The sequence below is a fragment of the Polypterus senegalus genome, chromosome 2 (genome assembly GCF_016835505.1).
Source record: "Polypterus senegalus isolate Bchr_013 chromosome 2, ASM1683550v1, whole genome shotgun sequence".
Classification (NCBI taxonomy): domain Eukaryota; kingdom Metazoa; phylum Chordata; class Cladistia; order Polypteriformes; family Polypteridae; genus Polypterus; species Polypterus senegalus.
In genome coordinates this window covers 267,180,336-267,195,950 of record NC_053155.1, presented here as the reverse complement: position 1 = coordinate 267,195,950, position 15,615 = coordinate 267,180,336, and the positions used below count along the sequence as shown (strand labels likewise).

The window sequence follows — 15,615 nt, the reverse complement described above, 5'->3', positions numbered from 1 at the left end:
TGTTTCATTATTCATCCAGTCATTCTTCACATTCAAACATACAGTCCACAACAGATGACATTGAATGTAGCTTCTTTATAAGTAGTAGACATTAAAAAAATAATTTCTTGGAAGTTTTAAATTTGATTTTTTTGGAGTAGCTTTCTGAGGACATGCTACTAATGATTGTTCTGGTGATCTGTAAACTACACTCTAGCTTTTAGTGTTCATCTCATTATGTGGTATATGCAAAAATATAGAATACAATTTCACGTGAAATTGTTGTTTTGGATAATTTTAAATTTAGTCTGATTTCTTTAATATTTCTAAAAAGTATAATTTTGCCTGACTTCTCATTATCATTACTTAGAAAACTCCATGTGATAATTACATTTTGTAAGCAGCAGAACCCTACCTGACCCTTCTAGTTATCTTCTACTGTGACTGCCTGCTACAGATAACAATGCTGACTCTTTCGTGGTCTCCCACGCGGTACTTTACCCTTGTAGAATGTACTTAAAAGCAATCCTGGAAATTCCAGTTTCATCACACTGACTTTTTAAAGGGCACACATGACTCCAGTAATAGCAGTACTTGAATATGCCATATCAATGCCATCAATTCATATTTTTGGAAATATGTTAGTAGTTAGGTATTTATTAGCTATATTGACATGCCAGTGCGTGCACAGTTATGAATGTACAAAGCTTATATAAAAAAATGCGGTTTTAGAACAGGATTTAATAAATTACATTAAAGGCTATCTTCTGTTATCCTTTGAAACATTCCTTTCCTGTCCTTCCTTTGTACACATTCAGGGTGTGTCTTTTATGTAGTATAAAACAGAAAGACTGAAAATGACCAGAGATTCACGATTCATTCTTACTTTGAGCATCCTCTAATGGCCAATTATATGAACTACATTAGCACAAAGCACATATTGTTTATTCCACAAATGATATGTCAATGTCCCTGTGTTCCAGCCAGGACTATTTGGGAACCTGTGACAAAGAATGTAAAGTCCTAGAGTACTCTGTGGCAATTTAGACATTTTTGAATGTGTTAATATCCTTACAGCATAACCTCCACTAATTATTTGAGTAGCTGGGACATCTACATATCTGAAATCTAATTTTTTTGAGGATTCTTATATGCACCATCATGTTCGATGTTGCGATCTGCACTCATACTTGTTATTTTGTACAATCTCTGTAGGGTAGTATGGTGGTGTACTGGTGGTGCTAATGCATCCAAGGTCCTTCATGTGTGGAGCTTGCATGTTCTCCCCGTGTTTGCATGGGTGTCCTCCGACAGTCAAATGGCATGCAAGTTAGGTGGACTGGTGATGCTAAATTAATTAGGGTGCTTGTGTCTGTGTGTTTGCCCTGCGATGGACTGGCGTCCTGTCCAGGGATTGTTTCTGCCTTGTACCCTATGCTAGCTAGTATAGGCTGCTGTGACCCTATTCTAGATTAAGTGGGTTGTTTATTTCCTTTTAGTTTTTCTTTTCTATTTGCATTACAGTGCAAGGTTGTGCTACAATCTGATTTACCATTTTTCTCAATGTAACGTGTGGTAGACATTTTTCTTTTCAATCTTGACTATTTTAAAAATAGAAGAAAATAACACAAAATATTTTACCTCACCTTTTTCTGTTTCTATATTCATTTTAAAAATTCTAATTCATATCTCAACAAAATTATTTAGTTTCAGGAAGGTCAGTAAACTGTACAATAAAAATTAACCATTACATAAAAGCAACATTAGCAGAGATACTATAATAGGGATATTAATAATAGGGCAGGAAACCCACTGCTTAAAGAAGATATGTTCAATCAATTCTCCTTTTATTCGTCATACACACCACATTCAAGCAAATTAAATTATGCAACAGACACCTCACCTGGCACCACTTTTCCTCCACTATAAGCTGCCATTTGGCACAAAATGAAATAATGAGAATCCAGTATTTAAGTGTATATGTTGGCTTCAGACTATCTCACCCAATGGGAGACGTGGAGAAGTGCTCTGATGGGCTATAGTCTGAGTGATGGACAAAGGAATCCATCACAATAATAAAAACATGCAAAGTAATTATAGGGAAACTTGTGTTCTGTTTAGATTTTAGTGACTAAACCCTTGCAATATTGCCTTCTGATTACTCAAAATATTTTTCCTTTTTTATTCAGATACACCTAATGGATTTGCTTTAGAAGTAATTGGAGACCCAACAGAAGGTGAAGACCTGAGTGTGGCATGCAAAGTCAGCAGATATCTGTACAGCAATATAACTTTGCATGTGAGAAACAAAACAGAACATCCAGTGTCTAACTTAAATACTGTGGTAATTCATGGCGAGGATTCAGATACTGCCTATGTTAAATTGCAAAATGTTTCCCAAGAAAATTCAGGCACATATGTTTGCACAGTAAGGAATTTGCAGACAGGGGAAGAAGTGTCCCAGGAACAACATATCAACATTGTTGGTGAGTATTTTGCGCCTACCTGAAATTGTTGATTGAAAGACTTTTGCAGATCCTTTTATGATTTATGGCTATGTATAATTCATTGTTCACGTATATAAAACATTTGATGCATGTCATAACCAGTAAAGGTACTGTACACTATGTACAATTTGTGTATCTAACAATAACTAGCAAACTTTAAGCCAGTGCAGTTGATTTCCCATTATTACATATGATAAAAATGTACATGCTTTAACACACTAGATTAACAACAAAATTAAAAAATGATGAAAGGCAGCTCTGTGATGGACCAGAACGCAGTCAGAGACTGCACCTACCTCCCCTAACCACAATCCTGAATTTGATTAAATGGGTTTGAGAATGGTATGTTATATTTTGATAAAATAGCCAAGCTGAAACTACAAATATTAATTATAAAAATATTTCATACAATATATAAGTATATGCAAAAACAATATATAGACCTAAAATTTTATTGAGATATAAAGGAAAAACGGGGAGCGACTAGAGGTTTTAATGTTGAAAGAATCTGAGGAGCACCGTAAATAATGACTAAAAGTGAGAAACTGAAATAAAATATAAAAAGGACAGGTAGAATATCATTTGTTTTATATATCCCAAAGCAGTGAATCTAGTTTTCCCTAACTTAAGGAACAGCAAACATTATTATCTCAGTGTATAAATGAGTGTGGAGTAGCTTGCTTCCAACACTTAAAAATAGGGTGCCTTGCAGTAAAGTTATGAAAGCCAGAAAACTGAACTGCCATTTGTTAAATGGGATATGATCCAACACCACAACAAACCCCTAAATCAGAGCAGCGTCATACAAGAATAAAATGGGACCAAGCTGGAGTAGTACCAAAATTAATGTGCCAGAGTTCCAGGGTCCTGCTTTCATGCATTAAAAATACAGTAATGTCTTGGAATATGCAAACTAATCTAATGTGGCAGAAATTGATATGCATAGCACTTTTTAGTAATGTTTTAGAAAAATACCCTTGAAAAGGTTTAAACATTTGTGAAGTATTCTTATTTTAAGGATACAATCTGGTCAATAGAGGCTAAGGGAAGAATCAGCCAGCATTTAAAGTCAAGTCTAGTACATGTGAGTAGTGAGGTAATGTTTAATTTAAAAGGATCTGTGTCAGAAGCAACTTGGAAAGGCTACAATGGGAAAAATTCTTGGCAGTGAGGTTAATGGGAAATAATTTATCCATCCATCCATTACCCAACCCGCTATATCCTAACTACAGGGTATCTGCTAGAGCCCATCTCAGCTAACACGGGGTGCAAGGCAGGAAACAAACCCCAGGCAGGGCGCTAGCCCACCGCAGGGCACACACACCAAGCACACACTAGGGACGGTTTAGAATCGCCAGTGCACCTAACCTGCATGTCTTTGGACTGTGGGAGGAAACCGGAGCACCCGGAGGAAAACCATGCAGACACGGGGAGAACATGCAAACTCCATGCAGGGAGGACCTGGGAAGCGAACCCGGGTCTCCTTACTGAGAGGCAGCAGCACTACCACTGCACCACCCGGAAATAATTTACTACTGTTAAAATTAACTTTGTATTTGTTGTACCTTTTATCAATTTGATGTGAAAATATACAATATTATATGATAAGAGTTTCAAAGCTGCATATTTATCACAAACTATATCAGGTGGCCTAAATTTATTCCTGAGAGACTCAATAACAGATGACTTATTCAGTAACAGTACATACTGTATATGCATAGCGTGTGCATTGCAACAAAGTATGCATCCAACCCTCAGTTTTCAGGGCTTGCTGCACTCTGTCTATCATTAATTCTGCCATGGGACCTCAATATCTGATTCATAGTACCGGAAATACAGTAACATTATTCAGTGAGTTATTGAGTTTTGTGTGGGTTATCATATTGATAAAGTACAATTGACATGCTAAATAATCAGTTTGTGTTTCTGGATTTTACTTGCAGGTCTAATGTGATTAGTAAGCTATAAAGAACATTGAAAATCTCAAAACATTCAATTTTCCCAAATACATTATTACAAAAAACGTAACACAGAATTGGGGAATAAGTAATCATAAATAAAGAATATCAACATATAAGTATGGTGTTGAAAATAAGTTGTGAAAAGAACTAAGACAGTCAGGAAAATACAAACAGGATGTACATTCATAGATAGGGGCACACAAATGTATTCATACAATACAAACACTAATGCAGTAATAATTTATGAAACCCAGTTTTCCACAGTACAGATGTTTGGATGCTGGGAGAAAACTGAGACATTTCACTCCATATTCATATTGTGGCCTGCAGAGGGCATGCCAGCTCCCTAAACCCGGCACAGACAGACGCAGATAAAAGTTCTAGCTCAACAAAAAACTTTTATTTGGCTGAGGGAAACTCTTCCCAATTGTTTCCCACCTACAGTGCACAGTACATACACAAATTAATAACAATAAAGCACTCAACACTTTGCCTTCTTCTCTCCTCTCAATCTCTGTCTTTCTGCCTCCACTCCTCCTCCAGCAACTTTAGTCCCTCTTCCACTTGACTCTGGCCCTCCGAGAAGTGGCAGTGGACTTCTTTCATCCTACACCCGGGAGTAATTCTGGTGGCTTATTAGCTTGGTTCCAAAGCACTTCCGGGTGAGGCGTAAGCCCAACAAAGTTGGACTCTGCAGTTCCTGCAGCGCATCCTAGTAACACCGATGGAACCCAACAGGACTGTGCCAAACTCCAACTCTCATGAAGCTCTGTGGGAGTCTGAGGAACCGCTGCAAACCAGTGGGGCTAGAGCTCCAGAGGACATAATCCCTTGTGCACGTTCTCTCCCCCGTTCCTTCCATTAAGGAGGTATTCTGGCTGGGCAAGGGCACCAGGTGTCCGCCAAAATACATATCCACGAATCTATCCATTATCCAACCCGCTATATCCTAACTACAGGGTCACGGGGGTCTGCTGGAGCCAATCCCAGCCAACACAGGGCTCAAGGCAGTAAACAAACCCCAGGCAGGGCACCAGCCCACTGCAGCAAAATACATATAGTATAATAAAAGATGAAAGAAAGGCATTACTGTATCTAAGTGTGTATATGAATACAAACTCACATACTGTATGTCACATATGTATTAATATGTACATTTTAATACTGTACAGAATTGTGTGTTTTGTGCCTATGTATATGAAGTGACCACTTTATCAGGTACACTTGTTCATTAACACATATAGCCTACTACTTTTAACGCATCATCTAGCACCCTAACAACAGATATCGCATGCAGACCATACTAAGAACTTTAGTTGTTGTGTGATCAATCATTAGAATGAGAAAGATGTATGATTCAAGAGACTTTGACAATGGTGCAGTTTTCTGTGGCAGACAAAGTGGCATCTTTAGCATTTAATGACATCTCTGAAACAGCTTCTGTTCTGAGATTTCTTGCATTGTAGTCACTAAAGCAGATAGAATTATGTAATAAAGAAAAGATATTTAATGAGCAGAAGTTCTGCAGATGAGTGGAAGTTCAGACTAACCCTAACCCTTCACTTTTTACACATTTTGTTATATTGCAGCCATGTGCTAAATATATACAGTATATATATATATATATATATATATATGTATATAGTGGAATGGGACCCGGACACAGACAGACGTACAGTGGTTTATCACCCAGCACACCCATTTATTCACCCAACTATATACCATATTTACAAACAGTTCAGTGCACGTCCCAGTGCCTCCAGCACCAATCCCCCCAAAGTCCGGGTCTCTCACAGTCTTTCTTGCCCTTCTTCTGGCCACCTCCAGTCTTCTCTTCAGCTCCGTCCTCTTCCACCCGACTTCCGCTATCGAATGCAGGGAGGCGGCCCCTTTTATACCACCCCGGATGGGCTCCAGCTGCTTCCCGGCACTCCTTCTTGGACACGCCCCCGTGTGGCGGAAGTGTCGGCTGCGCACCCGGAAGCCCTCTGGGTGTCACCATTCTTCTTCCCCCCAGCACTTCATGATGTGGCGGAAGTGCTGGGCTCCAGGGTTTTTCAGGCTCCGGGGAGCCGCCTGGCGGTGGCCACGAGCCCCTACAGGGTTGGGCTTTCAAGCCCCCTACCTGAGGCCACCAACAAAAGCAGGGTGGTCGCCCCCTCGTGGTCGGGAGGAGACACCAGCCCTCCTCCGGTCCCCTCGGGCGTCCCGGCTGGGCACCACCCTCAGCTGCATGCAACAATATATATATATATATATAATTTATCCCCTCATCAAACTCTCAGTACAACTACCGTACAATGATAAAGTGACAAGATTTTAGGAATTTTTGTAAATTTATTGAACATTAAAAAAATATATTACATTCATGCTAGTTTTTAGACCATTTGCCATGATATTTGAAATTTGGCTAAGGTACATCCTATTCTATTGATCATCATTAAGATATTTCTGCAACTTAATTGATGGAGAACTGAGGGTCAGTGCAATTGATTAGACATGATTTTGAAAGGCACACACCCTCTCCTTCCAAAATCGATGAAAAATTATATTCTGTTATGTTTCTATTGTTATTAAACAAAGTAAAAGCTTTGAAAGACGTTCTCTAAAGCTGCACAACTCAGGTAATTTATAGTTTCTTATATTTTAATATAAACACAGATCTGGGCCATAATAACATTTTAAAAGGAAGTCTTGACCTGCATATTGTAGCAAGGTTTAAAACTGAAGCTGCAGTATTTTGATTAAATTCACAGCAAAATAAACAGCTTGGGAAATTCTATTGGTGCAACTAAGTCCGAGTTTGACATTTGTAAAATCAGATTTTTTTTTTATAGATAGCTTGGATTTGAAGACACGGTCTAAAGGAAAAAATATCACCACACTGCTTATATTCTGACTTTTATGAGACATGCTACTCCAAGAACTTCATGCTGTCACAGCATGAAAGTTACGTGTCATTCTAAACGCTAATGTTTTTTGTGCCAGGAAATGAGAAAGACTCATAATTGTTACTGAACACCATTTATAACTGGTAAAAATAGCCTTGCCTTTAAAAGAATGAGATTGCAGAATCCCTGTGAAAATCTATGGGTTTGTCTGTTACTAGTATTTGCCTGGTAACATCAAAACAGTGTCTCGTGCTTGGGAACACAGCAGACAACTTCCTATTTTTCAGGGTGAGCTGTATTCTTCAGCAGTGTGGGTCTTTCACATGGGAATGGCTTTTCTTGAGTAAGGAAGAGTAAACAATAGCATTTCCCGATGATGCCAGTCTAAGCAAGCACTTTAAAAGCTTGTAAAACAATTAACAAATTTGCCACTGTCAGATTGAAGGAAAGCCTAATGAATGGTGTGAAAATTTGCTTTTTTTCCTGGTCTCTTCAGCATTTTTTTGTGTTTCTTAACAATGATGCAAATTGAAATGCTGATAACACCAAAAAAATACATCTTTCATGTCTGGTTAAAATAGCAAAGGACTCTGCCTCAGATCAGTCATTTTTAACCTGAAAATCTCAGGAAGGAAACTTATTGTGTACTGGCTTGCAAAATCAATAAATAAAACAAAAAAATATCTGCATATATGCATAGAAAGTAAATAAGACTTTGAAATAAATTCATCAGTAAATCCTTTGGGCTGTACATTTTTTCATTTCATTAATTGTACATTTTTGAAAGGGAGTATTTTGTAAAAGTTACCATTAAAAAAGAATCCGTACTGAAGCAAAGTTTTGTAAATAGCTGGTCAAAAATATTTAAATAACGCTTCAATTTCATCAACATTTTTTGACAATGTCATAAATGTGAACAGTCCAAAAACAAGCGAATTATACTTTATGTAGCCTTATTGTTACACTACTTTTTAAATCAAGCATTCATTTCTGTCCTAATTTGCTTTCACTTATTGTTTCCTTGTTCCTGCATTCCACATGTGAGTTGAGATAGAACCGGAAATCCTTTTTTGTTTTTTTTTTAAAGAGTTTTAGTTATAAATACTATTCAATGATATTCATTCATAGATTCCAAATTCTTATTTGTTGAGCTTCTTGTAAGGAGTTATCTTTCAGTTTTGATATTTCCTAAAATAATAAGAAATTCTTTTGCAAATGATCAACACTGTAAAGATGCAGAATGTTCAATGTCATTTACTCTTTTGCTTATTTCTATAAATTGTTAATTTTTTAAAAGCAAGTCAGAAAATATATTCATTAAGAAAGAAGTTTAAGTGCAAATAGATTGGTATGCAAGTCACCCATCCTTCTGTTTATAGTTGTAGTACCCATATGGTGACAGCAGTGGACACAGGGTGGGGATCAACTCTGTAAGCAGTTAACCTAAGTCATACAACTTTAGGATAAGGAGGAAAACACAAATGCAACTAGTAGAATAGTTATGTTAAAATAGTACAATGCAGTTTAGGTTCCAATTCGTCACTGTGGTGCAGTGATGGCCAGTGTGATATACTTTCGAACCAAGTGGACTATAAATCACAAGGCTTTTGGTTCATGCTTAACCTCTGACCTACTGTGTGACAAGCAGGTCAGTTTATTTACCTGTATATAGGTCTCCTTCTTCCCTGAAGTTGGTCTTTATTCCAAAGGCCTCCTTCTGTCTTTTTGTCTCAAATTACTAAAAGGGACATGGCTTCTATGTTGTGTTTAAAGTTATACAAGGCATCTGTCTTTAAAAGCAAAATCATATGTCCAAATAGTTGAGTTCATTGACTGTTTTCTATTTGTTATCCTGCATTAATGTAAGCTAATGTAGAAATAGGTTTATATTTAAAACTAAATTTAAAGCTAAAAGAATTTCAACATGCACATCTCCAAGTACTGTCTGCTGGCTCCTTTTATATTTTACCTGGAAGTGCTCCTGGTGCTTGATGTCCTCATCATTATCTACTACTATGAATTCAGGCCAAAACAAAAATTAAAAAAAGGCCTGAACTACCAGCCTCCCCTTGAGTCTCTTCATTACAAAAAAGGCCCCAGGCCTAAAGTTCACTGAGGAAACCCTGGCCTTCAAATAACAGAGATTTGACTTAAAAGTTTTAATTACATTTTAAAGATAAATTAAAAAAAGAGTCCAAATTTCAAAAAGAAGTAAATCACCCAAAAAAAGAAAATAAAGCCACAAAATTAAACAAAGCAGAATCAAAAATCCAAAATTATAAATCAAAAAATACAAACATGTGGAGGAAGAAACACCAAGGAAGCTGAACAACAAGAGTTGGAAACTAATGTGGGGCACCTAAATAAACCTCAGGTAAGGGGGAAGGCTCTGCCTCCGTAAGCTCAACATACTAATCGACACAAAAATAAAACCGATTAACATAACTGGCATAAGAATTAACATAACTACAAAGTGATTTAAAAATATAGATTTGCAAGTAACTAGTTCTTTGACATGCTGTGAAGCACTTTGAGCCATATCTTTTGTATGAAGATGAGCTTTAGAAAAAAATTGTAATACAGTAGATAAAACAAACTTTTAAAGTAAAGAAATTAAAAAGAACTTTAGCATGAGTAATACTGCGGTGGGCTGGCACCCTGCCTGGGGTTTGTTTCCTGCCTTGGGCCCTGTGTTGGCTGGGTTTGGCTCCAGCAGACCCTTATGTAACAAGACCTTAACAAAGAACTATTCTGGTGTTAATGACACTTGCAAAGCAACAGTAAATAGTCTGTTTATCTCTGTGCAGTGTGGCATTTGATATGCTGGAAAAATTACTTATGAATATGATTGATTCATAAGTGATATATTGAGGTATGCAATATCAAGAGAAATATGTCACACGTAAGACACATATGACTGTTCCAAAGTGAAGTTTTGGAGTAGGCCGCATTGCAGAGACGAATAACCACTGTACTGATGCTTTGTAAGTTGCATTAAAACCAAAGAAGCCTTTGTTAAGTTCTTGTTACATTAGATTAAATGAGTAATTCATACATTTTGCAGTATCTAAACTAAGATGTTCCCCACATTTGTAAATGAATATAAAGCTATGCATCATAGTGCCTCAATTTCAAATCAATTTTTAATACCATGTAAATGGACGTTTGCTGATGAGTTTAAAAATTTGGTATTGCTATCGAGATCTAATTCAAAGGCTTTCAAAATTTTGAGAAAAGCTGATTTTAGTGTAGTGTCTGCAGAAATGTATCTACAATGATAACTTCACAAAAAATGACTTAACTTTTTTAAACAAGTTGCATAGTGTTCATCTTGTGACGGGCTCCAGGTTGATTGCTTTTTTGTCCAGTTTATTTCTAGAACTTATCTATATATCCTTCAAAAACAGTTTGACCTATGTCTAACATTAACTACTATAGAAACTGTTTAATTTATCCTGGATTTTTAAGTCTCCTCAGTTTAGTGAAAGGACGAGGCCTTTTGATTTGCTGTTTTTGCATAAGCAGCTTTTGAGATACATAATTTTTAAAAATACATGTACCTGTATAGTATGCATGCATGAATGCACATGCAGCCATGAGCATGCAGTCACACCCTCAAAGAAATTGAAAAGTGAGGATAGCGGACAATAGGTTCATGGTGGTATTAGGCTACCCCTGTACACAACTGTCTAGTTATGCATTTTATTTACTTCATCTGACCCAATGTCTTTAGTTTGAAACTAAATATTAACATTCAGTTTCCTGTTTATTTTAACTTTATATGTATTTGAGTACATAATAGATATGTACTTAATTGTATATTATTGTACAGTGCAACCAGTTGTATTGTATTGTAAAATCTTCTCTTGTGTTATTTTCTGTGATACTCCTAAATTAAATTTATGTGGAAGTATTGTATGACCCTTCCATATTGATTTTTTGTATATTCTGCACAGTATTGTGGACTAGACCTATATAGCTATGAATCATATTTTTGTTTCTTCCAGGGGTTTTTTTTTTATTGTTTTTTCATTTTCAGTTTTTCTTCTTACTACTAAAGCAGCCCTGGTACCTTTAAACTTATATAAAGTAATTTTAACTGATATATATATATTTTTTTTACTTTTTTACTTATATATTTATGTAGCCCAGGAAGCTCCTCGACTCTTGCATGGCCTTACAAATCAGACTGTGAATGTGAGTAGCACCATTATTCTTGAGTGCCCAGCAACTGGAATCCCATATCCTCAAATTAGCTGGTATAAGAACAGCCAGAGATTACAACAGGGACCAGGTAGGAAGAAATAGAATTTGCTTTTTGACTAAAATCATTTCTGTTGTCTTGATTAAAACAATACATTTAGTATCAAATTCAATCTTATTTTTTTAAATCTCGAAACTGAATATGCCCTTAAAATAGGTATAATATCAATGGAATTCTGCATTTTTTTTAATCCCACACAAGGTTTCTAATATGTACAAGTTTAATACTGCCCGTGGTATGCTAAGAATGTATTCTATGCCACTGAAATATTCTGTTGTGGTTCAGAGAATAAAATTGTATTTTTTCAACATCATTTGTATTATAATGCAAAATGTGTTGGGAGACATTTTTCTTTAGTACAATGTACAGTTCAAAACGTTGTTTTACCAGCTGTCAGCTTATCATTCATCTTTCCCATCTTTTGCTCTTGTTCATGTTCCTTTTGATTACTATTGCATTGGTCCTACTAATACAAACAACACATTTTTCATTGAAATAAACATTGCAGGGATGTATGCAATTGGGAAACATTTACTAACATGTTTGAATTGTTAATTGTCTATGATCAAATATTATTGAGCCTCCAAGAGGGGTAAAATGCAAATTGTGCATGTAAATGAGAAAAAGCCTTCAATTTTGGGATTGTAGTAGTTATTAAATGATTGTTGACTTTGAATGAGAAAAACATCAATAGTTCCAAAATCTTGGTGTATTACTTTTTTGTGGTTCCCTGAAAAGCAAATTTTATATGCAGAAAACATGTCATTATTTAACAAATGTAGTATGAATATATATGAATTTGAAAAAATGCTCACAGGCTGTCTAACAGAACATTGCTTCAACGTTACCTGATAAATGTTGTATTCACATATACTTTTCCAAATGTTCTTGTGCTTATCTACATATTCTCTCCATGAGCAGTGCACTGACACATTCGGACACATGTATGTATTCACTTCAGCCTGATCTGTTTTTTTAAATCATGGAGTGAAGGCCGCCAGTATTACATTATGTTCTTATAATGTGTTAAAACTAATCTTAATTAATGAAATTAGTAATATATTTACTGTTGTGTCACAGGAATTATCCTAACTGTAGGCAGCAAATCATTAATTATTGAGCGAGTCAAGGAAGATGATGAAGGCATGTACAGATGTGAAGCTGTCAATCGAAAAGGATCAGTGAAGAGCACTGCCTATCTCAATGTCCAGAGTAAGTGCTGTATGTCTAGGAGGACAACACGTTTGTCACTAGGTTATTTTTTTCTTTATTTCTGATTTACTTTTTTTTTCCTTTTTATTGTGCTCCTTTCTAAGCTGCTTTCCAAAGTGGAGTACTTGCTATGACAAGAAGAGTGGGTAAGTGGTTAACTGACTGAAAAGTGAATTCATTTAGCACATATCAATATGTCACAAGACCCATTGCCCTTTTATTTAGGGATCTGATACATTTATTCAAAACTGAGTGTATTCATTTCTGAATGTGCTGCAGTACTTGGTGTTGCTGCTTGACAGCTTCAATGACAAGGGTTTGATTTCCATCAGATTTCTGATTTGATATCTCTCAAATTATTTGCTTAATGCTATTTGTCTAAAGATATTTAGCAATTTTCACTGTATTTGCTTCATGAAAAGATAGTTATATAATTGAATAGGTTATTGGCCATAGATAGAAACTGGGAACACAATTGGATGCATGTATGCTGTCATGTTTTAGGAATATATAAAAATATATAATTATGTAATTTTATAATTTTAAAACTATAATTAACGAGGCTTCACTATGGAAAAGAACAATATTTTACAATTTTCAAAGTAACAGGTCAGGACGAATTAGTGAACATACACTGCTGTAGTGTGTTAACACATCCACCACACAACAAAACAGCTCGGGATCCTGGTTGGCAACATCCCAGGCAGACACACCCTCTGGAAATAACCATCTATGTGCTGCAACCAGGTGTTGGCCCAGGCCAGCTGCTCGGATCCTAAAGAATGAGGATTCTCAGAGCCGGACCACATGGATGTAATGTTGCAACTGACACTCCCTCATAATGCATTTAATGTGCCTCATTCTGGACTCTGTGAGTAACCCCTCATTCGACACAAAGTCAAAAGAGTGGTACCCAAGGATTCTCCAAAGAGACACAGTAACAAAGGAGTCCAGTCTTCATCTCAGGTTACTAGATAGCATCCATGTCTTGCAACCATATAGCAAACCAAAAAATTTTCAAAATATCAATTTCACTCTTTACAAAAATGATTTTCGAAAGCTTGCATATTGTAATCTTTTAGTTAGCCAATAAAAGGTGTCATTATGCTTGACTTCTCATTACATCTATAATAGCTAACATGGTACAACACCCTAGTACTACTTCTGTAATATAAATACACTATACCAATAATAATAAAAAATAAAGTTGTATTGTTTCAAAATGTGAAAAATTTAAAATATATACTGTATATACCAGCACTGTAGTCAATCTGATTGACTTTTCTTGAGCAGGGCTGTGGAGCCTACTCAGAGACTAATGGATTTCAAGTAGAGACCAGCCGTAGACAGGATAGAAATGATTATCTGAGTAAATCAGAGGACATACCTACTGCTTTACATTTATACTGGACAGATTTGGAACTACAGTCCACTTGTTAAAATTAAGCGTCTGGATAAAATCTGCTTATACACAAGGAAGCATACAAACTATCCCAACCAGGAATCAGGAATCAAACTCACTGTGCTGTTCTCACTTCACCCTTTTGCATTACATATCCATGCCTTCAACAGTACAGAATGTTATTTAAAGCATTAAACATTTACCTGTGTTGTCACTGACAACTTAAGGCTTCCATTTCATCATTGAATTTCTTATTTAATTACTTATTTAATGATTTATACATATAGCTTAATGCACACCTATTTGCCTTTTTTGAGTTTAATTTTTCTTTGGTATGAAGGAAACACTTTTCCAACTGAAAAATTAAGATAATATTAAAATAAAACATTTAAACTAAAGAATGTTTTCAATCCAAAATTACAAAACCTTCTTGCCAGCTCTCAGTCACTAAAGAAATTCAAGAAATGCACACATGTTCAAATTAGATTTAGCGTTTAAAGAGATATTCACGTTTTGCAAATTATAAGACAATGATTAAAAACATCAACATTATAGTATTTTTAGAACAATATACAGAAATAATAATTGGAAGAAGTAAATCATTTCTTTGCAAGCATGTTATTTTTCCTCTTGTCTCTTTTTCCTCACTGACAATCTCAAATCAAGCTTGAGTTAACCAAACACAAAAGAACTGCTATTGATTTTATTTACAAATGCCTTTTCTCCTTCTTTCCATTTTAACTGTGATGTCAGTTTATGTTTTTGAAAGTATGAGGTTCAGACTTTCAAATCATTCATGATGATTGTGGAAAAGGGTGATTTTTTCCTTTTTTTGTGTACAAGCTGTTTATAGTTAGCTAAACTGGTCACATTACTCAGAGTAAGCACTGTTAACAGTAAAATGAATACTCAGTGGTGCATGTCCTGTACTGTGTATTTTTGTGTACCTGAATCTTTCCTGTATGCTTTCAGTAAAAAATGTAATAACAGGTAGTTTTTACTTTTTTGCCCTTAGCTGACCAGTTGATATCAGAGATACCATGAGAAGAAGTAACAATTCTAGTTAAGGTGCAGAATATAATAAAATTAAAACATGATGTGGGCTTACAAATGTCTTTATACATTACACATGTAGTTAAGCTTCCCAGTTTCCAACTGCAGTGGTGATATTTTAACAAATTTAAAGGGAAATGCAAGAGCTTTACCTTCCTTAATGATTTTAGAAAGCCTTAATTTCCTTATGTGATTCATTGAATTTCAACTTGCAAATATTTTTGGATTTCTCCACCTTAAATGAATAATCACAGGAAAAACAGAACAGTTAGTGGTAAGCGCATGCACAATTAGAAATATCATGTTTGAATGTGAATGTCTCTGGATACTCAGGTTTTCCTCCCAC

At 35.7% G+C, this 15,615-nt stretch overlaps 1 protein-coding gene across 3 annotated transcripts in view; it reads left to right on the top strand.

Moving 5' to 3' along the window:
- Window positions 1–15,615, top strand: part of flt1 (fms related receptor tyrosine kinase 1) — a 161,192-nt gene that overhangs the window by 86,671 nt on the left and 58,906 nt on the right. For 2 of the 3 annotated variants that reach the window (XM_039745506.1, XM_039745507.1), the window contains exons 13-16: window positions 2,169–2,465; window positions 11,486–11,632; window positions 12,683–12,814; window positions 12,919–12,960. In XM_039745506.1, coding sequence (XP_039601440.1) covers window positions 2,169–2,465; window positions 11,486–11,632; window positions 12,683–12,814; window positions 12,919–12,960 — 618 coding nt within the window. The remainder of the gene's footprint in view (window positions 1–2,168; window positions 2,466–11,485; window positions 11,633–12,682; window positions 12,815–12,918; window positions 12,961–15,615) is intronic. The other variant, XM_039745508.1, reaches the window with a different exon arrangement.